This window comes from Macrobrachium rosenbergii, chromosome 43, assembly GCF_040412425.1.
Source record: "Macrobrachium rosenbergii isolate ZJJX-2024 chromosome 43, ASM4041242v1, whole genome shotgun sequence".
NCBI classification, from domain to species: domain Eukaryota; kingdom Metazoa; phylum Arthropoda; class Malacostraca; order Decapoda; family Palaemonidae; genus Macrobrachium; species Macrobrachium rosenbergii.
Window position 1 is genome coordinate 14,576,782 of NC_089783.1, and position 24,789 is coordinate 14,601,570.

At 37.8% G+C, this 24,789-nt stretch overlaps 1 protein-coding gene across 4 annotated transcripts in view; it reads right to left on the bottom strand.

Moving 5' to 3' along the window:
- The window catches only part of LOC136828587 (U-scoloptoxin(05)-Er2a-like), a 43,210-nt gene that overhangs the window by 4,303 nt on the left and 14,118 nt on the right, over nucleotides 1-24,789 (bottom strand). For 3 of the 4 annotated variants that reach the window (XM_067086601.1, XM_067086599.1, XM_067086600.1), the window contains exons 2-3: nucleotides 18,844-18,914; nucleotides 16,554-16,640 (exon numbers count right to left, since the gene is read on the bottom strand). In XM_067086601.1, coding sequence (XP_066942702.1) covers nucleotides 16,554-16,640; nucleotides 18,844-18,895 — 139 coding nt within the window. In that variant the 5' untranslated portion in view covers nucleotides 18,896-18,914. Of the gene's footprint in view, nucleotides 1-16,553; nucleotides 16,641-18,843; nucleotides 18,915-19,728; nucleotides 24,241-24,789 lie in introns of those variants that run through there. The other variant, XM_067086602.1, reaches the window with a different exon arrangement.

A 24,789-nucleotide genomic window follows, 5' to 3' on the forward strand; every position in this document is an offset into this window, starting at 1 on the left:
ATGTTCGCATAAGATCAACAACAAATTCAGTTTAATGATTATATATGACCCTAATAAGAACCATAGTAATAATCACGGCACAGATCAGCGGTGATTTTTATAAGAAGTATAACGTAGTTTACGAAAAAAAATTGGCAACTCGCCCTAAATTACGCCGATCGCAGCAGCGGAGAAGACGAAAACAAACAGTGTTGGCGGACGTATGACAGTCGCTAATATCTACGTCAGTTCAGTGAACTTTTCTATCGTGTACGGACTTAATTACACGAAATTCCCACAATTTTTGGTCGCTAAAAGGGAGACTTAGCGAAAGGTAGCGGTAGCAGAGCAGCGACGAAGACGGCGACGAACGAGAGCGGAAGACGGCGACGAATGAGAGCGGAAGCAATCGGAGCGGCGATACAGTTTTAGAAGTCAACGCGTTGATAACCGCCTCTCGAAAGGGAAGTGACGCCTTCAATCCACAATTTGGAAGGATTCCAAATTTTTTTCTTCGACAAATTCAGCGAGTACGGACGGGAAGACGGCCAAGCTGAGTGAATTATCGCTGGATGCTAACGACAAATTGCGCTCAAGTGCAATCAGCGCGATCTTCAAGTGCAAGGCGACACGAAGCTATTAAATAGTAATCAAACATTCCTAGTATCGGGGAATTATCAAGAAAACATTTTTTTCTGTGAATAATTAAATTTTTTGTGTGCGTGAAATTTTATATATAGTTATTCTTCCCTGCAGTGCGCAAATAATTTTTTTTAAACATAAATAATTTAAGTAAATTATTTTCTTTTGAAGAATAATTAATTGAATAATATTCTGAATAATATTTCCTTATTGTTGTACGAAGGAAATAGTTTTTTTCATATTTAGTAATTTTTTTTACGAAATAGAAAATTTCGTTCACTTGGTGATAGAAACAATTCTGCTTAAATTATTCTATCATAGTAAATTTTTTTGTTATACACTTGGCGCAGCATTTTGCAGTGGAACCCAAACAATTGTATACATAAATACTAATATCAGACTTTTTCAGATTGTGAGAGTCCTATGAAGGAATGAGTTAGGAAAAATTTGAATTTTCTTTGTATAGAGGGATACAGTCAACTCAGCAAACATGCAATTGAAGTAAGTACCTGCTTCTCAAATTTTTTTTTTTCAATTTTTCATTCTTGGAATCATTGAATATTTTATGAGTTAATATGAATGACTCTTTTGATGAAGTAATTGCCCGACTGCAACAGACAAGAAGCGAAGACCAGACTCAATATAACCTAAGACCTGTACCTGAACGACTTTCTAGACCAATTGATCCTAGTAATACTAGACCCAGACGTTCTCATAGTCAAGGTCCCCCACTTAGTTTACCGAGTGCGCCTAACCCTTCAGTTGTAACCACTAACCCAATAACTTCCATTGTACCTAGAAATTACAACATGGCGCAAGCTGCCGTAATCACCCAAGCCACTAGATTTTGTGGAACGGTAGACCGAAGTAATGTAGATAAAAGTAGATTAGAAGAATATGGTGTAAATCAATGGATAGCAGACACAGAAAGCAGAATTTCAGCTGCTGGTATCACAGATGAGAGAAAGAAAATAGATGAAGCACTCTTGTATGTTAGTATGGAACATGGTGATGCACATACAGTTCTTCATTCAGTACTTTTTAGGAATATTACTCTGTTTAACGAATTCAAGAAACAGTGCTTACAATTTTGGCAACCAGAAGCACAGAAAGATCCATGGTACAACATAGGAACTTTCCATCATCAGAAATATGAAGGTAATCACTTAGTTTTAGCCACTAGAGTAGAAGAAGCTATAGATAGAGTGACGACAGATATGAAAGCTGTAGGAATTGTTGTTGGAAGGAAGGATGAATTTGATGATGATGAAACAGATTTAGCTAGTATATCCAAGGTACTTAGATATATGTCATTAGGACCAATCTACGATGCTTTGGGTAAGGAAGAAAGAGTAGCCTTAAAGAAGTACTGTGATAGAAAGCCAAATGATGGAATTGTACAAACCTTGATGTACATAGAAAGGAAAGTAAAACAGAATTCATCAAGTAGTAGTGCAGATTTTACGGGAACCGTAGCTAGTGGAAACCCAAGAAATAATAGCAATCAGTCCAATAGAAACCAATCAGGGCAAGCTAGGTCTAGGTATCAGGGAAATAGAAATTCGTTTGATAGAAACGGTGGGAACAACAATAGGAGATTTAATCAATCAAATAGAAACAATCAAGGTAGGCCGCCAAATAGAGGTAACAATGGGAATACCACTGGGACTAATGGAAATAACAGTGGAAATAACAAGACTCCTGGACAGAGGGGAGCTAGTCAAGGCCAAAATTCAGGGAATAATAGACCACAGTCAAATAGGCAAAGATTAAATTGTGGAAATTGTGGTTATAACAACCATACAACACAGAATTGTAGAAGAAACAAATGGTGTTCGAATTGCAATAAGACAGGACATTTAATCCAGAACTGTTGATACAACAGACAGAGAAATTCTCAGGGGTCTCAAAATAACCACAATACTCAGCCTAATAATCAGAATACCTCCCCCAAGGGGATTCTCAGTGACAATCACAGAGAGTGCAGCAGAAAGGTCCATCCTTACAGAAAGAAATAGTGACAGTGAATAAGGATGTGTCCCTAACAGACATTACTCGAAGTAATGAAATAGTGTTTTCTGTAAAGAATTTTAATAATACGTGTCAGGAAGAGTTGCCTATCATACAAGTACACTTAGAAGGTGTACTGAGTTCCATATTGTTGGATACAGGCAGTACTGTAAGTATCATAGATAAAGGCACTTTAACAAAACATATAGGTTGTGAGCTTTCCCAAATGAGAGAATCCTATAGGACCATAAAGGGGATCGCTGGAAAGCAAATAAGGGCTATAGGCAATGTCAATTTAGAGATAGAAATTCTAAATAAGAAATACAGGGAAGAGTTTGTGGTGTTGGAAGAGAAATATTTTCCAGCTCAAGCTCTATTTTCCTTCCAGGCTATGAAAAGATGTGGAATTGCACTAGATTGTAGCAATGGAAGAATCACTATCAAGGAAATTGATAGAGGAAATGTTTGCTCTCTTGAAGAAGAGGAACAGTTTCAGATAAACTTGATCACTTTACCTGAGACAGCCTCATCTGAAGAAGTAGACATCCAACAGATAGAAATAGAATTTAATGCTAACCCGGGTAGGACAGTGTGTAGAAATTCAATGATAGAAGAAATAGGAGAAGATAGACAAACTACTTTTAAAAGCCTAGAAGCCACTCAGGAGGAATTCTCAGATAGCAGGTATGAACCTGATAACTCAAGTGCACGACAAGTAGATACCTCCGAAGAACTTAGTTCTTTTTCCCAACCTGACGATCCTGACACACTAATAGATTGTAGTCACTTAATAATAAGAGAAGATATGGAAGAGAAGTATCTCAATGAGGTGTTGCTGTTAGGCAACCTGAAAATGACTGAGATAGGTTCTGTGATACCACAAGATGAAAGTTCAGATGATACTGATGTCTGTTACACTGCCGATGCACAGAATGCAGAAGAAATCTGCTTAGTTAGTACTGCCGATGACAATCTTGTAAAACTCAAATTAAACAATAGCGTTATACTGCATCCACAAGGTCTGACAAAGGTTTGTCTTAGAATTGTAACAGATAAAAACCTAGGTGATACAGATGTGTTATTAGTTAATGAAGACTTACCAGACTTTGTGAAAATGGACAATTCCCTAGTATAACTTAATGGTGGATATTGCACGACTTATGTGTATAATTATTCTGACAAGAGACTAGAATTGCATGCAGGCATAGAATTCTGTAAGGGAATTGTGATTACTAACCCTCTACTAACCATAAGTGAAAAAGCATTTGTCTCTGTAGCTGACACAAGAGTTAAATTAGAAAGGGAAGTAAATAATACAGATTTTCCTCAATGTAGGGACAGGTTAATACAGATATTAGAGAAATATAGGAATGTTGTAGCAGTAACAGGAGATAAGTTAGGAAGGACAGATGTCCTGCAGCACAAAATAGTCATAGAAGATGGCGCTAGACCTTTTTATATACCTAACTACAAACTTCCAATAAGTCAAAGACCCATTGTAGACGAGATGGTTGAAGAGATGAAGGAAGATGGAGTCGTAATACCTTCTAAGTCACCTTATAATTCACCTTTACTGCTAGTTCCAAAGAAAGACGGTACTTGGAGGATGGTAATAGATTACCGTAAATTGAATTCCCACACCATCCCTGATCGAATGCCAATGCCAGTCATTAATGACATGTTAGCTCAATTAGGAGGTGCCAAGGTTTTTTCTAGCCTCGATCTACTAAGTGGATATTGGCAAGTTCCTCTCGATGAAGAATCCAAGCATCTCACGGCATTCAGTACTCATAAAGAACATTTGCAATTTGAGGTAATGCCGTTTGGTCTTACTTCAGCTCCTTTAACGTTTGTACGTTTAATGCTGCAAATCTTGGGAGATGTTGAAGACGTGACGGTTTATCTTGATGATGTAATAATTGCTAGTAAGGATATAGAGAGTCATTTAAAGACAATAGAATTAGTATTAGATAGGCTCAGAAAGGCCGGTTTAAAGGTAAAAATTAAGAAATGTCAGTTTCTGAAGAAATCTCTAGAATATCTAGGACATGTTATCAGTGAACATGGTTTGAAAATGCAAAAGGAAAGATTAAGGCTATTGTGGACTATCCAGCCCCAAGAAATTTGAAGGCACTAAGAAGATTCCTAGGTATGGTAGGATATTATCGACCTTTCATAAAGGGATTTGCTACCATAGCAAAACCATTAACTGAGTTAACTAGGAAAGATGCTAACTATGAGTGGAAAGATGAACAGGAAACAGCGTTCAAAACACTAAAGGATATGTTGATAACAGATCCTATCCTAGTTTATCCAAACTTCGAGAAGGAATTCTACTTAGCCTGTGATGCTTCAAGTACAGGACTAGGTGCCGTCTTGATGCAAAAGGATAAAACAAGGATGAGGACTGTATACTATGCCAGTAGAGTTTTGAATGCAGCTGAAAGAAATTACAGTACAACAGAAAGGGAATGTTTAGCATTAGTCTGGGGATTACAGAAATTTAGACACATTTTGCTAGGACATAAAATTAATGTTCTTACAGATCATAAACCCATTTGTGATCTTTTCAAGAAAAGGGCTTTTACCAATAATATGAAGTTCAATAGATGGTTCGTTAGCATATTACAATTTGCCCCAGAATTTAGATACATACCTGGTAGATATAACACATTAGCTGAAGCCTTATCTAAATCACAAGAAGAGAACGAGAAACAAATTACCACTCATAATTTCGCCTTCAGTTGTCAAATCACAGACTTAGATTTACACAAAGTTCGTCAGGAACAACAAAAGGATTCTAGAATAAGGGAAGTAATTGGTAACCTCTTGCAAGGTGAGAAAAATTCAGTTTCAATTGATAGATGGGTTATTATACAAGACTTCAGACGAACCAAATGCTTGTTCACGTTTGTACATTCCTAATACACTAATACAAGACGTTTTAGAACTAACCCATTCATACAAGTTATCAGGACATCCTGGAATTAAGAAAACATGTAGAACAATCACTAGAAACTATTTTTGGCCTCGATGTAGTGAAGATGCTACTCGATTTGTTCAGAATTGTACCCTATGTAATATACATAAGGGGAATGTCAACGTCAAGGCTCCTCTGGAAATGTATCCTTCAGAATTAAATCTTTTTCAAGTAGTCACAATGGATTTCTTAGGTCCATTCCCGAACACCATCAGAGGAAATAAACAGATTTTAGTTTTCATTGACTATTTGACCAGATACGTAGAAATTGTTCCAACTAGAAACAGAGAAGCATCAACGGTGGCAGAAGCCTTTAAGTCTAGAATCATAACCAGACATTCATGTCCTCAAGTTTTGCTCTCAGACAATGCTGCTGAATTTACTAGTGACATTCTAAAGAAACTGTGTGACTTTTATGAAATACAGAAATGTCAAATAACAGCACATAAGCCAAGCTCAAATGGAGCAGTAGAAAGAACAAATCATAAGATAAAGGATGTTCTGAAAACATTGGTAACCCCAAACACTGAAGACTGGGACTTGACTCTCGAAGACATACAATTTACTCTAAACAACAGAGTAAATGAATCAATAGGAGAAACTCCTCATTTCCTATTGTATGGCTACCAAAAGAGAATGCCAAATTCACTTTTGGATGATGCCGCACCACCCAGACGTACGTACAACTAAGAGGACGTCTACTTTACTCTTAATGGTTCAATCTTAACTCCCACTTTTGGCAAGGACAAATCAGGTCAATTTTGCTGACCTTTTCGCTTCATAACCTTTCTTCTAACTCCTCCTTCCTTTCCCACATCTTGGAGGTTTGTTATGGTTATACTTCAATTTACTTGGTCTAATGGCTCATCACTTTAAACTATCAACATCGTCTCTCTCTCTCTCTCTCTCTTTAGAAGTCTTGAAGTCTCTCTAAATCTCTCTCATAAATTACCTCTCTCTCAAATCCCGATCATACTTATTCTTACCACTGCATAACATCATTCAGAACATATATATATATATATATATATATATATATATATATATATATATATATATATATATATATATATATATATATATATATATATATAATCAGTAAGCTATAAAGGACGTTTGTAGCTTACTGATTGTAAATGAATCACGTGATGTGATAAAAAGTCACATATATATATATTTTTTTATAAATATTACTGCTATTCGCCCTTGTAACATTTGTCTGTAGTAATATCAGCCATGACCAAGACAGGGAAAAAGCTTTTGTCCCACATTAGAAGATCGTCTTCAGTTCAAACTTCAACGTTAGTCCAGCTGAGCAATCAGCCGAGGATTACAGGCAGTTCAAATTGTAACGCTCACGTTGCAAGAAGGAACTTGATAGCATTTAGGCACTTCACCCTATAGGAAAATTTCCATATCCGACCTTAGAATAGGTGGTCCTAAAGTCTTTTTTCTTTCTACCTGTCCCTCTTGGTGAATGTTTTTGACAAAAGCTTAAGACGCCTCAGGAAAGGACTGCAGGTCCTGTTTTTGACCCAGACGAGAGAGAGAACCAAACTATCGCGGAGATGAGACGTCCTTTTGGCCTCTCCGCCCTTTGTCTATCATTTTTATTAGTGAAGTGAAGAATCATTCTCCAGAACTTCCGATCGTCCGTTGTATGATGCAACGCAACTGCAAGGTAAAAACTGTGTTTTTGTTCAAAACTTCAAGTCCATTCTTTATCCTCTTTCTGTATTTCCAAATCTTTCTTTGTTTCATTCTCCAGCCACCATTTTAGGGTAATCGCTTAAAAAAGTCTAAGATTAAGCCCAAATTATTATATTGTTTAGCGTTAGCGAAAATATTCCAGTAAGACTATAGTGGATTTAGGCAAGCAAGTCATTTTTACGACTCTGGTATTCAATCAAATCATACTAGTGATCCCTTTCACTGTTTGGAAGACTGTTGCGCTTTTTGTATTTAACACCATCTTAACAAGTAGAGATTTTTCTAAGTCCATTGTTGGTGACATTTATCATAAAGTCTTTATTCTTGAATATTCTTTGTTAAGGTTAATGACCATTAACTGGCGACCTTTGGTTAATTAACGTCTGTCTTTGAGGTTGGTGTATATGTTCAAGTGACAGGTTACGTGTATTTTGGAACCCTTGAATGCTGAAAAATGACTTGTAAATTAAACAATAACTGATCACCAAGGCAATATAAGACGTTTACGAAACAATATATATCATATATATATATATATATATATATATATATATATATATATATATATATATATATATATATAAAATATATATATTATATATATATATATATATATTATATATTGTTAATGGTGAGTTTTCTGATCATGTATTATTCAATTTCACGACATACAGTTTTTTCACGTAAAAGTGCAAACCAAGATTACACGTAACCTTCCACTTTCAGAAGCCAAAAGTTAACCTCAAAGACAGTCAGGTTAATTAGCCAAGGTCGCCAGTTAAGGGTTATTAACCTAACAAAGAATATTTGAGATGAAATTAATTTTAAACGCAACGGTTCTTCCAAACTTTCGGACGCGAGGCATACAAAAGCATCGAGATTTAACCTGAGTTTGCTTATCCTAAATCCTAGGTATTTTACTGGAATAATGGGGTTGAAGCTAACAACATAATAATTTGGCTTAATCTAGACTTTGAACACATATACCGTAAGTGGTGGCTGAAGGGGAACAAAGGAAATTTGAAATACAGAAAACAAAGGATAAAAGAATGGGCGAAGTTTTGAACAAAAAAAGCGACTTTTTTTTACCTTAGGACGAACGTTGTTGCGATCAACGACATCGACGTGGAGTTCTTGCAATTGTTTCTTCACTTCACTAATAGAATAATAGACAAAGAAAGGGGGAAGAGGTCCAACTGGATGTGTTATCTCTCCATTGTAGTCTCCAGCTTGGTTCTCTCTGAAGTTCTCTGACCGAGCCTAGGTCAAAAACAGTCCCCCAGGTGTCCACGTTCTTGTTAAAAACATTCGCCAAGAGACAGGTAGGAAGGAAAAAGGGACCTTAGGACCACCTATTCTTAAGGCTGATAGGGAAATTTTCCTATAGGGTAAACGCCTAACTTACCTATCCCGTTCTCCAACGGACGGGATTAAGGTTTGAACTGAAGACGACTAGCGTGGGACAAAGCAATTTCCTGTCTCAGTCAGGCTGATGTTTCTATCCCTAAATGTTCGAGGGCTAACAGCGTAAATATTTATAAAAAAAAATATATATATATATATATATATATAATATTGTTACGTGCACATCTTGGCTGATCAGTTATTGTTTAATTACATAATTTTTTCATATATATATATATATATATATATATATATATATATATATATATATATATATATATATATATATATATATATATATATATATATATATATATATGTATATATATATATATATATATATATATATATATGTATGTATATATATACATATATATATATATATATATATATATATATATATATATATATATATATATATATATATATATATATATATATATATATATATATATATATATATATATATATACATACATACATACATACATACATACATACATACATACATACATACATACATACATACATACATACATACATATATATATATATATATATATATATATATATATATATATATATATATATATATATATATATATATATATATATATATATATATATATATATATATATATATATATACATATATATATATATATATATATATATATATATATATATATATATATATATATATATATATATATATATATATATATATATATATATATATATATATATATATTTATATATATATTATATATATATATATATATATATATATATATATATATATATATATATATATATATATATACATATACATATTAGTCAACCCTCATTAAGCCTGACCTCACTAGCCCGGACATCGGATAAAACGGACACCAAAGAGGATCAGCCGATTTAAAACTCGTCATGTTCGACCATGATTTAAGATAGTTACTGTTCCTCCACTCATCGTGTACCGTTTTCTTTTTTTATTTACCAAACGTAAATAAAATCTTTTCATTTATATTTTTATTTTATATATACTGCTCTGTATTTATACTACACTGAACTGAAATACTTTTAACTTTGAACCAATTTAACTTGCGCAAGGTATGTACTGTCATTAAGAAATGCTATTGTCTGGAACGGTAGGAAGCATTGTAGCCAATCACTGAGCATTAACAGTTTTACCTGTCTGCTGCCCGACTGGTAGCTACAGTAAGATCCTTTGTATGTTTTTTTTAGGAAAGAAAAGACATGACAAAGGTAAACTTTACAAAGACAAAAGCCGAGTTACTGAACAATAGTTGTGTTTACATAGCAGCTGTTAATCAGCTCAGTGGTCTGGTAAAACTAAGGTATACTTAACTTTACATAGCAAATGACATGAGAGAGAGAGAGAGAGAATTGCCAGTTCCTCCTATGCAGCATAATTCTATCCTCGAGAGATTAAAGAGAAGAATTTTGTTTTAAAGGTATGCCAACACAGCTTCCGTAAATATCTTCTGAAGGGAAGAAAATTTATATTTTGTTGCTGAAGAATCTCTGAACCAACAATTTTGCACTCAAATAATAAGAAGAAATTCATTTTATTATTCATGTAACCAGTAATGTACATACACTATTAAAAACTAAAATACATACACTATTAAAAACTAAGTTTTGTATTCAAAACACATGCACTTATGTCATCATCAGCTTCTCTGAGCAAAAGATCTTTCTCAGACAATACAGCTAAAACCTTATTTGATTTCCCGTTTTGAAATTTTTCCTCTTTCACAATAATGCGTTAGCAGAAAGTTGTCCATATTAGAAAGGCCAATAGTATTATTGGCACAGGCTACTAAAACAGTATGCAATTCAATACCTAATGCAAAAATTGAGAATAAATGGGATTTTTAAACTTTTATTTTGCATTCTAAACATTTCTCCATAACTTTTGTAACGTCGTACTTTCAGTGTTCTGGTTTTATTTTTGTGCAAAAAAATAATTTGTTTTAATTCACATATATATAGTCCCGGAATATTAAAATTGTTAAACCATGTAATCAAGATGAAATCTCAATTCTTCTATGATACTGATACCTGTCTCACGGCAAAGAGGGAATGCTGGAGAATTATGATAACAGTAAAGTAAAAAGGGCAACCTCCGCTGGTATGCAATTTTTGTTCGTGAAATTCTTGTCCATATATCCTTACAATAACTCACCGAGGTAAGCATAAGGTTTAAAATCTTTGCTAAGTAAAAAAAAAATAAATTTTAGTTCCAGTGGCAGTCTGTTATGACAAGGTCGAACCCCATCAGAAACACGTTCTCTGCAACCTGGCCTCCCTCCCAGTAAAACGACATTTGACTGACTGATTATGAATCATCTGGTCTGAAACGTTAGGGATGGTGGCATTTTTATGTTTGGTCTATTTAATAAATCAGACAGCAACACTGCCGGTTTAGAACCGATCTAGTTGTAAGATTGGTTTGGTAACCACAGAATGCTAACAAACGTTGTCGTATCAAAGGTTCGTGAGTTTCCCCGAAACTTCCAATGGACCGTAGGCATCTGGTGGGAGAGACAGTCGACTGCACAGGGAATTAATGGTATTACGTTCCAAACAATTTCCTGTCTAATTGGAGTAACATTTCGAGAAATAATCTTGTACAGCAACAGTAACAAAAGAGAGAGAGAGAGAGAGAGAGAGAGAGAGAGAGAGAGAGAGAGATGAGTTCAAAGGCCATTGGTGGTGGGGGCGATAGGTACAGTACGGTTCGGTTCAGTACTTCACAAAAGGGTGACCCAATCATGTTTGCACTAGTGTAGCCAAAGACGCTATGTTTCTCATATTTACTGAAATTACGTTTAGAAAAAGAAATCATGTAGATATATATATATATATATATATATATATATATATATATATATATATATATATATATGTATGTATATATATATGTATATATATATGTATATGTATATATATATATATATATATATATATATATATATATATATATATATATATATATATATATATATATATATATATATATATATATATATATATATATATATATATATATATATATATATATATATATATATATATATATATATATATATATATATATATATATATATATATATATATATATATATATATATATATATATTATATATATATTATATATATATATATATATATATATATATATATATATATATATATATATATATGTATGTATGTATGTATGTATATGTATGTATATTAATCCTTTTATAGTGCCAGTTTCGGACAGTGGCTTCTGGGAAATTGTGCCACTCTCGTCTTCCTTTCTTTTATCTTCCACAAGTCTCGGCTCATCTCCAGCCTCCCGTCCCATAGTTCTTATTTAAATAAAAACATTCTTTCCCACTCTACTGATACGAATAAACTGACTACACACGTACTGGGTCATGTCAACCTTTAATCTTCTTCTTTTAACGTGCTTTTTCCCATTTTTTGCATGGGGTAAGCACGATGCCTTGGAATACATCATCGTAAATACTTTGCTAATACAGTATTTGAACAAGGTTATAACATGAAACATTTCTGCTAAAGACCTCTTAATTTGTTTTCATTTGCTATCATCACTCTCTCTCTCTCTCTCCCTCAGTGCTGTAAAATTTAAATGACGTGAATGAGTGATTTATGCACAAACACACAAACAAACACACACACGCACACACACATATGAAATTTATATCAAAAGATGAGTAGCTCAAATGAGAAGAAGAAAAAATGTACTTTCTTGCACAATTAAATCTTTAAGAAAATATAGCATGAAATATTTAGTATATCTCAGTTAAGTCTAGATTAAAGATGAATTCCTTGTTTATTTAATTTTTCCATATTTTGTTCCTCAGTAGATGATATAAGACTGACCTGGAAGTCAGTCTGTGGTGTGTCACTGAGAAACGTGAATATGCGCACAACTTCGAGTCCAGAATCTATCTTAGGGATCACGACTCCCGGATGACTTAACGCCACCTAAAGCTCCTGAAGCACCCCTGGAGAAATGGCCATTGAATTACGTCTTCTTGACGTCTTAAAAGACTCCAGGAACATGTGACGCCGTCTTCACTCCATGAGATAGGGAACTTGGAATATATCCGGAAGGATTCGAAGACCGTTAGAAATGGATTTCCAGGAAAAGAATGCGGAAGGACGAAGCCCCAGGAACCAACACAGGATTTGGTGGCATACTACAAAACTAAGATCACGGTGACGTGTTAAGTTTTACTAAGTGTCCTTACTAAGTGAGTGAAGTGAAATCTCCGTTCCAGTTCCTCGGACAATAGAAGCTGCCCTACGGATTAGTGAACACAGCCGCAGAAGATGGATTTCGTAAAGGATATAGTTCCGACTTCAACGAAGAACGAAGACGAAGGAGGAAGAACCTTTGTATAGACAGGCCAAGGAGGATCCTAAATAGCAGGCGAGTAATTATATGTAGTTTTTCCTTATCTTTCTGTCCTTCTCTCTCTCTCCTTCACTCTGTGAAGAGAGATAGGAAGAGGAGAAGTGGCACGGGGCAGGAAGGGAAGTTCTCCATCTCCCTTTCAGTCCTTAGCTTCATTTCCTCTCTCTCTATTTCTCCTTCTTTCCTCCTTTCTCTGTCTTTATTCTTCCTTTCTCTAAGTGAGAGGTAGAAAGAGGAGAATGGTCACAGGGCAGGAAGGGAGGTCCCACCCCTCCCTTTCAGTCCTTAGCTTCTTTTCCTCTCTCTCTTTCTCTTTTCCTTCTTTCCTCCTTTCTCTGTCTTTATTCTTCCTTTCTCTCTGTGAGAGGTGTAGGAAGAGGAGAATGGGCACAGGGCAGGAAGGGAGGTCCCACCCCTCCCTTTCAGTCCTTAGCTTCTTTTCCTCTCTCTCTTTCTCTTTTCCTTCTTTCCTCCTTTCTCTGTCTTTATTCTTCCTTTCTCTCTGTGAGAGGTAGGAAGAGGAGAATGGTCACAGGGCAGGAAGGGAGGTCCCACCCCTCCCTTTCAGTCCTTAGCTTCTTTTCCTCTCTCTCTTTCTCTTTTCCTTCTTTCCTCCTTTCTCTGTCTTTATTCTTCCTTTCTCTAAGTGAGAGGTAGAAAGAGGAGAATGATCACAGGGCAGGAAGGGAGGTCCCACCCCTCCCTTTCAGTCCTTAGCTTCTTTTCCTCTCTCTCTTTCTCTTTTCCTTCTTTCCTCCTTTCTCTGTCTTTATTCTTCCTTTCTCTCTGTGAGAGGTAGGAAGAGGAGAATGGGCACAGGGCAGGAAGGAGGTCCCACCCTCCCTTTCAGTCCTTAGCTTCTTTTCCTCTCTCTCTTTCTCTTTTCCTTCTTTCCTCCTTTCTCTGTCTTTATTCTTCCTTTCTCTCTGTGAGAGGTAGGAAGAGGAGAATGGGCACAGGGCAGGAAGGGAGGTCCCACCCCTCCCTTTCAGTCCTTAGCTTCTTTTCCTCTCTCTCTTTCTCTTTTCCTTCTTTCCTCCTTTCTCTGTCTTTATTCTTCCTTTCTCTAAGTGAGAGGTAGAAAGAGACCAGAGAATGGGCACAGGGGCAGGAAGGAGGTCCCACCCCTCCCTTTCAGTCCTTAGCTTCTTTTCCTCTCTCTCTTTCTCTTTTCCTTCTTTCCTCCTTTCTCTCTTTATTCTTCCTTTCTCTCTGTGAGAGGTAGGAAGAGGAGAATGGGCACAGGGCAGGAAGGGAGGTCCCACCCCTCCCTTTCAGTCCTTAGCTTCTTTTCCTCTCTCTCTCTATCTTTCTCTTTCTCTTTTCCTTCTTTCCTCCTTTCTGTCTTTATTCTTCCTTTCTCTCTGTGAGAGGTAGGAAGAGGAGAATGGTCACAGGGCAGGAAGGGAGGTCCCACCCCTCCCTTTCAGTCTTTAGCTTCTTTTCCTCTCTCCCTCTCTCTCTTTCTCTATCTATCTATCTTTCTTTTTATCTTCGCCTTCTTTCTTCCTTTCCCTGTCTTTTTTCTATCTTTCTCTTTGTGAGATGTAGGAAGAGGAGAAGGGGTTGGACTCATGCTGGCCCAGGCACATGCCAACTAGACTAAGGAATCTAGAATTTGGAAGAGCAGCCGAAGAAGATGGACAGCCCAAGGTTGTCGGGTGAACAGCGGCCCGGGGCAGCCGTTGAACGCTCGCTGGCCCAGGCACATGCCACCTAACCTAAGGAATCTCGAATCTGGAAGAGCAGCTGGAGAAGACGGACAGCCCAAGGTTGGCGGGCGAACAACGGCCCAGGGGAGCCGCTGAACGCTCGCTGGCTCAGGCACATACCAAGTACACTAAGGAATCTTGAATCTAGAAGAGCAGCCGGAGAAGACAGACAGCCCAATGTTGGCGGGCGAACAACGGCCCAGGGGAGCTGTTGAACGCTCGCTGGCCCAGGCACATGCCAACTAGACTAAGGAATCTCGATTCTAAAAGAGCAGCTGGAGAAGATGGACAGCCCAATGTTGGCGGGCGAACAACGGCCCGGGGGAGCCGTTGAACGCTCACTGGCCCAGGCACATGCCAACTAGACTAAGGAATCTCAATTCTGGAAGAGCAGCCGGAGAAGAAGGACAGCCCAAGGTTGGTGGGCGAACAGCGGCCTGGGGGAGCCGTTGAACGCTCGCTGGCCCAGGAACATGCCAACTGCACAAAGGAATCTCGAATCTGGAAGAGCACCTGGAGAAGATGGACAGCCCAAGGTTGGCGGGCGAACAACGGCCTGGGGGAGCCATTAAACGCTCGCTGGCCCAGGCACATGCCAACTAGACTAAGGAATCTCAAATCTGGAAGAGCACCTGGAGAAGATGGACAGCCCAAGGTTGGCGGGCGAACAGCGGCTTGCCACTGAACACTCGCTGGCCCAGGCACATGCCAACTAGACTAAGGAATCTCGAATCTGGTGCGAAGACATGAAATACCCCTAGACTTGCTCCCACTGTTTCTGATATGAATATTAGTGGACTTTCTCCTTGACGTGAGGACTGCATCCCTAGATGACCCTGAAAACCCTCTAGAGCTGAGGAGCTTCCCTGTCCCCATGTATCTAAGTAGAGTTGTCCATGGAGATAATTGTCTGGGAACCTCTATTGACATTTCCAGAAGGCCCAGGAACCAATGCCTCCTCTGCAACTGTGGAGAGGTTAGAATTATGATGGTGTTCTGGATACCCTCAACTTCTTGAGCACCTTCTTCAACAGTGGAAATAGTGGGAATGTATATACAAATAGGTTTGTCCAATCTTGAACCGCAGCATCTACTGCCCAGGCTTGAGTGTCCAGAACTGGGGAGATGTACGGCTGGAGACAATGATTCAGCTTCGTTGCCAATAGATCAATGAGGGGTTGGCCAAACTCTCTCCAAATCACCTCATAAACTGCAGGGTTGAAGTCCAATTCTGGGAGAGTACATGTCCAGAACGACTTAGCATGTTTGCCAGAACATTCAGTCAACCAAGCACAAACTGGGGCATTTGGGCAATATTCCCCTTCTCTCTCCAAAAAAGTAAACCCATGGTGATGGGTACCAAGTTTCTGACTTCATGTTCCCTTGCCTTCTTAGACAAGCCAGAGACACTGAGTTGTCTGAGAAGACAGAAATTACTTTGTTGGTCACTGCTCCTTCTATGTCTCTAGGTCCTTTCTGTATAGATAACAAATCCCTGCAGTTTATTTGAAGACTCGCTTCAACTACCTTTATCTCAAAATACCCATTTTCATATTTATGTTACAGCATAAACACTAAATTTTGACCAGATAACATGTGAACTAAATCACTAAATAAAATTCCCTATATATCACAAGAAACAGAAAAAAAAGAAAAAAGAACATACTTTTGCTGGTGACGATGTCCACACAGCTGCCACCACAATCTGTAATTTTACAGCTGCCTTCACATTCGTAGCATTTCAAAGCTGATCCTGAGAAATTCAGAAAGTACACAAAGTATAACTAATTTTGCTTTATTTTTCTGAACATTTTAAAGTCATTAGTTAGTGAAATTACATAATTCGTCAACTAAATTATCATAACACTTGAAGGTAATTAAATATATGTATATATATATATACATACACACATATGGTCATTTCTTGCCGCAAGTTGTTTCAAGTTAAGTTTTTTGAACTTTACTGCAGTCAACATTATTAATGCTTGTTTATACAGTGCATAGGATAATTTTTTGTTGAATGGTTTTGAATATGATTTTCATTAGCATAAAGGAAAATAAATTTTTATTAAAAGGACTGCAGAAAGGTTGAATTTTACAAATATATCTATATATTCAGTTCAGGGTAGCTTTCTCCAATGAGGAGCAATGGGTCTGTAACATGAATCTAACATTACTTACCCTAAATAACTCAGTTTACCCTTACCCAAGACAAAACAAAGCAAATACAACTAAGCAAAATAATTACAAACAAAAGTTGAGTAAGATATTACCAAGTACTAACTCAAATAAATAAATATATATATATATAAAATATATATATATATATATATATATATATATATATATATATATATATATATATATATATATATATAAAATATATATATATATATATATATATATATATATATATATATATATGTATATATATATATATATACATACAGTATATGTAATGCAGTATACATAATAAACATATAATATATGTGCATATACTGTATGTATATATATATATATATATATATATATATATATATATATATATATATATATATATATATATATATTTATTTGAATTAGTACTTGGTAATATCTTACTCAACTTTTGAGAATATATATATATATATATATATATATATATATATATATATATATATATATATATATATATATATATATATATATATATATATATATATATATATATCTATATATATATATATATATATATATATATATATATATATATATATATATATATATATATATATATATATATATTCTCTCCTAGTAAACATGTATTAGTTATGGTAACTAACATCGGCAAACAGCTGTTTGTTAATATAAACTGCAGGACAGCAGAAGCTTTAGCACAATTTTTAGAGATGAAAGCAATGTAAATTAACAAAGAAACACTAACAACAACTCAAAGGATGCTGGTGAGCGAGTGGTGTCCCCACTAAAGAGCACCTGTATGTATGTGTATAATTATATATATATATATATATATATATATATATATATATATATATATATATATATATATATATATATATATATATATATATATATATATATATATATAAAATTCATTTAAGTGAAAACTCTCACAGGGTAAATTGGACTGAAAGTTCAATGATTGTCAGATCGAAAGATTTCTCTTCTTGAAATCTTTTAGAATCTGCTATTATACAGCTTACTTCCAGTTGTAATTTTAACCTTAGCACTGGCATGTATTATCTGGACCCCTGTATTAGTCAAATGTTTAAGAATGACCTAAAAGATAAAATCACTGACTTAACATACAAATTAGTTACCTTATATTTTCTATGTATTCATATGTTTAATATTTTTTTTTAAATGTTTACCTTGCAAAAATTGTTATTGTTTGCCAAATGGAGAATGACTGAGCTGTACTTTTATTATATTTTTTGGTGGTCAGTCACCATCCTTATATAATATTTTAACTGTCTTGTCTGTGCTTCTGAGCTGTTGAGCCTAATCCTTTGTAAAACCTCTTAAATATTTAATCCTGTTTTAGCATTTCTACTAATTCTTCAATTGTGTTGGATTCCAGCTTTGTATTTTTTCCTTTGTAATCCCCATCTATCATTTATACGAGCTTTCTTTGCTAACTTATTTTTATATTTCTTCAGTCTGCTAAGTAAAGGACAAGAAGTTAAAAGGCCTTGCAGTGCTCCATTGTTTCCCTTTCCTTCATGGATTTTGTCTTTATTTATATATATTCATCACAATCCGTATTTTCATGATTCAGTAACACACACACACATACAGTATTATATATATATATATATACATATAATGCATATAATTTTTGCTTGGTTTTACTGACGGAGGAAATACTCTATCATTACTTCCTTGCCCTGAGATCTTACAAGGGCCTTACAGTTTTGAACCAAGTCTTATTCAAGGCAAGAGAGTGAAAAACTTACCAATGGCCAGGGCAGCACACAAAATAACGGAAATTACAACAAAAGACTGCATTTTTCAACTGCACCCAGCTCTGAAAAGTAAACAAAAAACTTGTCAGAAATAATTGGTAGTCATAATGTTTTCAGCTATAAAATCTTAAAACGCCTGAGGTTCCACTGCAGTTTACTGACTGAAATTCAGTCTTTCAGCATAATTTCCATAATAGTATAACATAAAATAAACTAAATACTAAGTAGAAGAAGTTAAACCATAATTCTGTAGGAATTCATCATAGCAACACACAATAGGTATAAGATTAGAAAAAACATGAAATTTTCATAATGAAACTAATATTGTAATACTTACCTGAACACCTGAATTAGCCCTTAATCCCACTAGCCTGAACAACTCTCAACTACCCATCCCACTATAGTGGGAATTTTAACAGCCAGCGTTACCAACGCTGCAGGTAAAATCTTGTCACTTGAGCTACCATAACAAGCGGTTGGCAACGCTGACACAGGTGTGCACCGACACGCCCCATTTTCATCAATTGCTTTATTCAAGGTCAAATTGATGTGGGGAAGGAGGGTGGGAATCATTCAGGTGTTCAGGTAAGTATTACAATATTAGTTTTATTATGAAAACTTCATATTGCAATACACTCCCTGAACACCTGAATTAGCCCGATTAACAACATTTAGAGGAGGAGGGATCAATTCTATTGCATGCCCCTTTGACAACCGCAGAGATGGTAGCTCACCAATCTACTCTGCATAAGATATCCATTTAGCCAAACACTCACCATATAAATCAATGGTTTCAGTGAAGAGACCTGTTGGAGAGTACTTTGATCGAATCAGGTCAGTACTCTCTGCTAGGATACCTATCTAGTTAACACTCACCTTATCAATCGTTGCTTTTGGTGATGAGACACGATGGAAAGTACTTTGATCGCCCGTCAGGTCCGTACTGTCTCAGTCCGTCGACCTCCCATGTGGTTCTTCAGAACCTCTCATGTATGGAGGAGTACGGTGACCTCCCATGTGGCTATTCATAGCCTCTCATGTATGGAGGGAAATACGGCAGTGTGCCGAGCCGCTGATCCTCCGGATAAGGTCCGACGATCGACGAGCGAAGAAGTATCTCAGTGCCGACGAATAGCCTAGCCTACTAGAGTACCCCCTTGGACTCTCGTACGGAAACTATCAAAGACTAAGATACTTAATACATACTAAACCTAAGTTCGTGTGATTATATTATCACTGTTGCCTAAGAATTCTAAAGACTAAAAGGAATTCCTCTATCTGGTTAACCTAAGAATCTCTTCACTATGTGACTACCGCATCAGCTAAATAAACGCTCCTAGAAAATAGACTTCGCCGCTAATGTGGCCTAAGAGAATAACCCTCCGCACTAAGCGAATACCACCTCAGCTAAATGAACGCACCTTAGATAATAGACTTCGCTGCTACACGTGCAAAATAGTGCGACATCTCATGATCTCAGAGTCATTGGTGTTGCTACTGTTGTTACTACTACAACTATAAACTGAAGTTTGATGTTCGACACGCGTTCTCACATTCAAACGGTTTGTGGACAATGAAGCCCCGCCAACAAAGTCAGGCTCGAACAGACTTCTTCAAACCATTCGACAATGTGTTCGACAACCAAATACCCGATTCACATGTTCAAACATCACTTCAAACACAGGTCTGCGAACCACGTTCGACGAACCGTTTGACCGTGTAAACCCCCCCTTAAGAGAATAACCCTCCGAACCTCCGCGTTAATATCCCCTCAGCTAAATGAACGCACCCTACATAATAGACTTCGCCGCTAAACGCTGTGAGGCGAATCGAACATCACTAAGTGAAATGAGTAAACACTGAGACGGACTTCCAAGTAGCTGCCTCCAGAATAGACGGCAGTAAATAATTCCTGGGAAAAGGAAGATGAATTGGACATACTCCGAATGCTGTGCGGTCGGGAAAATACAGAGCTGAAGACAACGAAAAACAACCCTGAGAAGCCCTCCGAAGTAACTAATCACATCCTCTGACAGTGGACGGGAAGGATTCGAGGAGACAAGTGTGTGCGGAAGCGGAAGGAGTTTCACAACCCTTGATAAACAGACTTTAATGCTCCCCCCGGGCATAAAGGTATCCCCGCTGGATCACCAGTAATGAACACTTGCAGATAAAGAACAAATGAACGAGGCAGAGTTTTAACCTCCGACTCTGTCGTCGCCGCAAATTCCGGAAGACAGACAAATATGTATCATTCTCGCACAGGAACCCAACCTCGAAACTGCCTAAAGCTCACCCAACCCTTTAGCTGAAGCTAAAGCCGTAAGAAAAAGGCAAATTCTCAGTGTCTTAACGTTACAGTTTCAATAGGTTCAAAGGCAGGGGAAAGCAAGATAAATATTGAAATACTCCCAGTAAGTCCCAGCAAGGGCACCCCAGTCGGCAAAAACAGGACGTTCAATCTTACAAGAACTTAATCAACGATTATCTTACTACTTGAAACTTCAGGAATGTGGAAACTAAATATACTGCTAATCATTGAGCGGTAGTCAGCAATGGCCGAATATGAAAGACTTGATTTTCCAGAGGAATAAAGGAAAATCCGCTATTTTGGCAATGGAAGGTCAAGAGATGGAATGACCTTCCTTACAACACTAACTTCTATACCATTTCTAGCTGAACCTGGTAAGGCTTACGGGTTGACTTAATCTAAAAGAAAACTATTTAGGCAGAGTTTTAGGGGGTCCGGACTGTTCAGCGGCTCTCTCTACAGTTGCCTTGCAACTAGGTCCAGCACGCAAGGGTTTGGAAAATAACAGAAAGAATGCGGTCGTCTGAGAAGTAGTAGTTTTGCATTGGTAGGGACAACGGAACTTCCATAGGGAGCTCTAGGAGTTCCGGAAACCAAGCGTGTTAAGGCGAGCTATTAGAGTCCAGGTCATCTTGACACTCCCGTAATTTCCCTATTACTTGATTAATGAGACCGGATGGCGGAAAGGCGTACACTTGCATGTGATTCCAACTTGTAACGTCACCTTGGTGACTATTGAAATAGGGATACCATTAGAGAAATAATCCGGAAGACGATGGTTTAATCATGTCGTGAAGAAGTCGACAGTTGCTGGTCACTTCCGGAGAACCCAACATATTCTTCCAGAGTCAAAGTCCACACTCCCCTAATACCTGAACAAGAGCGACCTAGCGAATCTGCCCAACTGCATTTGAGACTCTAACAATTGTTTTGGTATAAATTGGGGAAGAAGATACACTTTAAAAAATGACGTTCTTACTGATATGTTTTTACCCTCTCAGGACTATGTGCTATAGTATAGCATTGAGTTCTGTGAGCCTGTTCCCCCTCCGAGTTCTTCAGATACGACATGGCAATTACGCTGTCAAAAACGCTAAACATAGCCACTACTCTGTATATTTCGCGCACTAAGACGAGAACAACTGAGGGCTTCCTTTACAGCATTGATTTTCCCGAAGATTTATTGACTACTCGTTCGAGGCCTGGATTCCTCCAAGGTTGATTCCCAACCTTGATCTGAGGCATCTGTGTACAGATGAACGTCAGGAAGAGGGGAGTCGATAGACCTTTCCCCTGCCAGATGCATTTCTGACTACCACATACGATCCAACAGGCAAGAATCGCTCCTGACTATAACAGCGTTCTCGTTGTGGAAGTCCCAGCGATTCCTGAGACATACCTGAAGAGAGAGCGCATTCGGACACGAGACCCTGGAATTAAAAGAGAGAGAGAGAGAGAGAGAGAGAGAGAGAGAGAGAGAGAGAGAGAGAGAGAGAGAGAGAGAGAGAGAGAGAGAGAGAGAGATTCTCCCTAAGAAGCTTCTCCAAGCTGGTAATGGCCGTTCCCAAAATGGACGGAACCCTTCTATCTGTGAAGGACCGATTGGACTCTCTTCTGAGGGTTGTGAAAACCCTCAGAGGAAGAGAGAGAACGTCAGGAAGAGGGGTCCGCTTACCTGAATATGTTAAGAATTCCCAGAATTCCCTCGCTCTTACTAGCTCCTCTGGAGAGGAGGCCAGTTAAACGATCGTCTAGATACTTCAACACTCTGTATCGTCTAGATACTTCAACACACTATATCGTTAAGAATTCCACAGATTCCCTCGCTTCAACACACAGTTAAACGTTCAACAACACTGTATCCTCGACGATGCATAATTGCCGACACCGGAGACATGAGTTAGAAGAAACCATGTTTGTCATACTGGCTACGTCATCATCCTTGAACAAGAATTAGCTAAGGCTAATGGTGTTCTAAGCAATCCCTCTTATGAACGTCTGGATACTGAGGGGGAAGATGACCAAGATAGAAATTTCGACTTTTCTTGCTCCAAACGTCGAAGACGAAGCCAAAGCTTTCGCCTGGTGAGCCAAACCCCTCGAGATAAATAATTAGGCTGCCAACAGCCACGGATCCGAAGGGACACAGCCGTCACTCTTTAGAACCCGCATTATAATAACTTGAACCGCATCCAGAAAGAATGCACAAGAGCCTCAGTCTGACTGCGCAACACATACCCCCAAGCACCTGCTTCCCTAAGAGAAGTCCCTACGAGCTGAAACGACGCTGGAGACTTAAACAGGAATGCCTCAACCGATTCGTTGAGGGGCAACCTGACACCTGCCGAAGGATTACCTCGAACTGCGTAAATCGTCCTACTCGGAGAGAGAAGAGAAGAGTGCTGTCTATTAGAAGCAACTACCGATGCTAAGCGAACATCCGCCTCCTCCAAAGCCTGGCTAACCCGATCGAACCAAACCAGCCAACACGAAAAAGAGGCAGGAGCTGGTTTAGTGTCATAAAAACCTAAAAATCGGGAGGTCCGGAGCTCTTGCTTGAGGGAACGATGAAGTAACATACTCAAGCCTGTGTCCGTAATCGTACTGCTGGCAAGAGGACATTCTAAGTCCGCCAGAATCTCCTGCACCTACGGATAAGAATCCTGTTCCGCAATGTCCGAACGGTTTAAGACCGACAAAGGAGGAGGCACTGGACGAAACCCCGGAGTCGATGAAGAGTCCGCAATCGGACCAGCCTAACCAGAATGCTGCACACCCGCACCTAATCGGGTACCAGGAGCTGAATCCGTATTGTTGGATCCGCCGGGAAGAGAAGGCTAAACCGATAAAAAAAAAACCCGGAGACGATTCCCCATTATTACCAAGGGGAAGACGAGTGAGAGTAGCCAAACCAACATTGTTAAATCTTGGGGGAGGATGCGCAAACGCAACCGCTGTAGAGGGGCAGAAGAAGATGAAGGAGAGAGAATGAAAGAGGTAGAAGCTAGCCTGAGTTACCGCCACAGAAAATGCAGGCAATGAAAGCCGCGGACCGCTCGAAGAAAGTACTGCACGCTCTGCCAAAACCGCGGAGCACAAACCCGAACTGGAATCGACGGGAAGACCCTGCAGTGAAATACCTGATGCTATCGGGACAGCCGCATGAAGCGGAAGCAAGGGGTTGCACATACCCGAAGGGATGGAACAAGAGACCCCTGCGGCCAAAATCTGCCGAAAACAGGGTTTTCGCCTGTCCGGAAGCTCCTCCTACCGGAAAAGACTGTACTAAGGAAGGAAAAGGCGGGAGGCATAGGAATAGCAGACGCATAAAAAAAAAAAGTTACCCGAGAGGAGGAAAACCAAAACCGAAGGAAGAGGGAAAACGGAAGATGCGGAAGCTGCAGGAAATACCGGAGCAGAAGAAGAAAGGGCCAAAGAGGAGACTGAAAAGGGGGGTAACAGAGAATGTGGGAGCAGGAGATGAAGCGACAGATAACGAAGAAGAAAACTTAGAACAAAAAGGAAAGAAAGTACACCGAATCTGGCCTCCCTAAATAATCCTGAAAACATATCCGACATGAATTCTGGACACTAATGTGTCACATACTCTCTAATGTTAGAGAAAA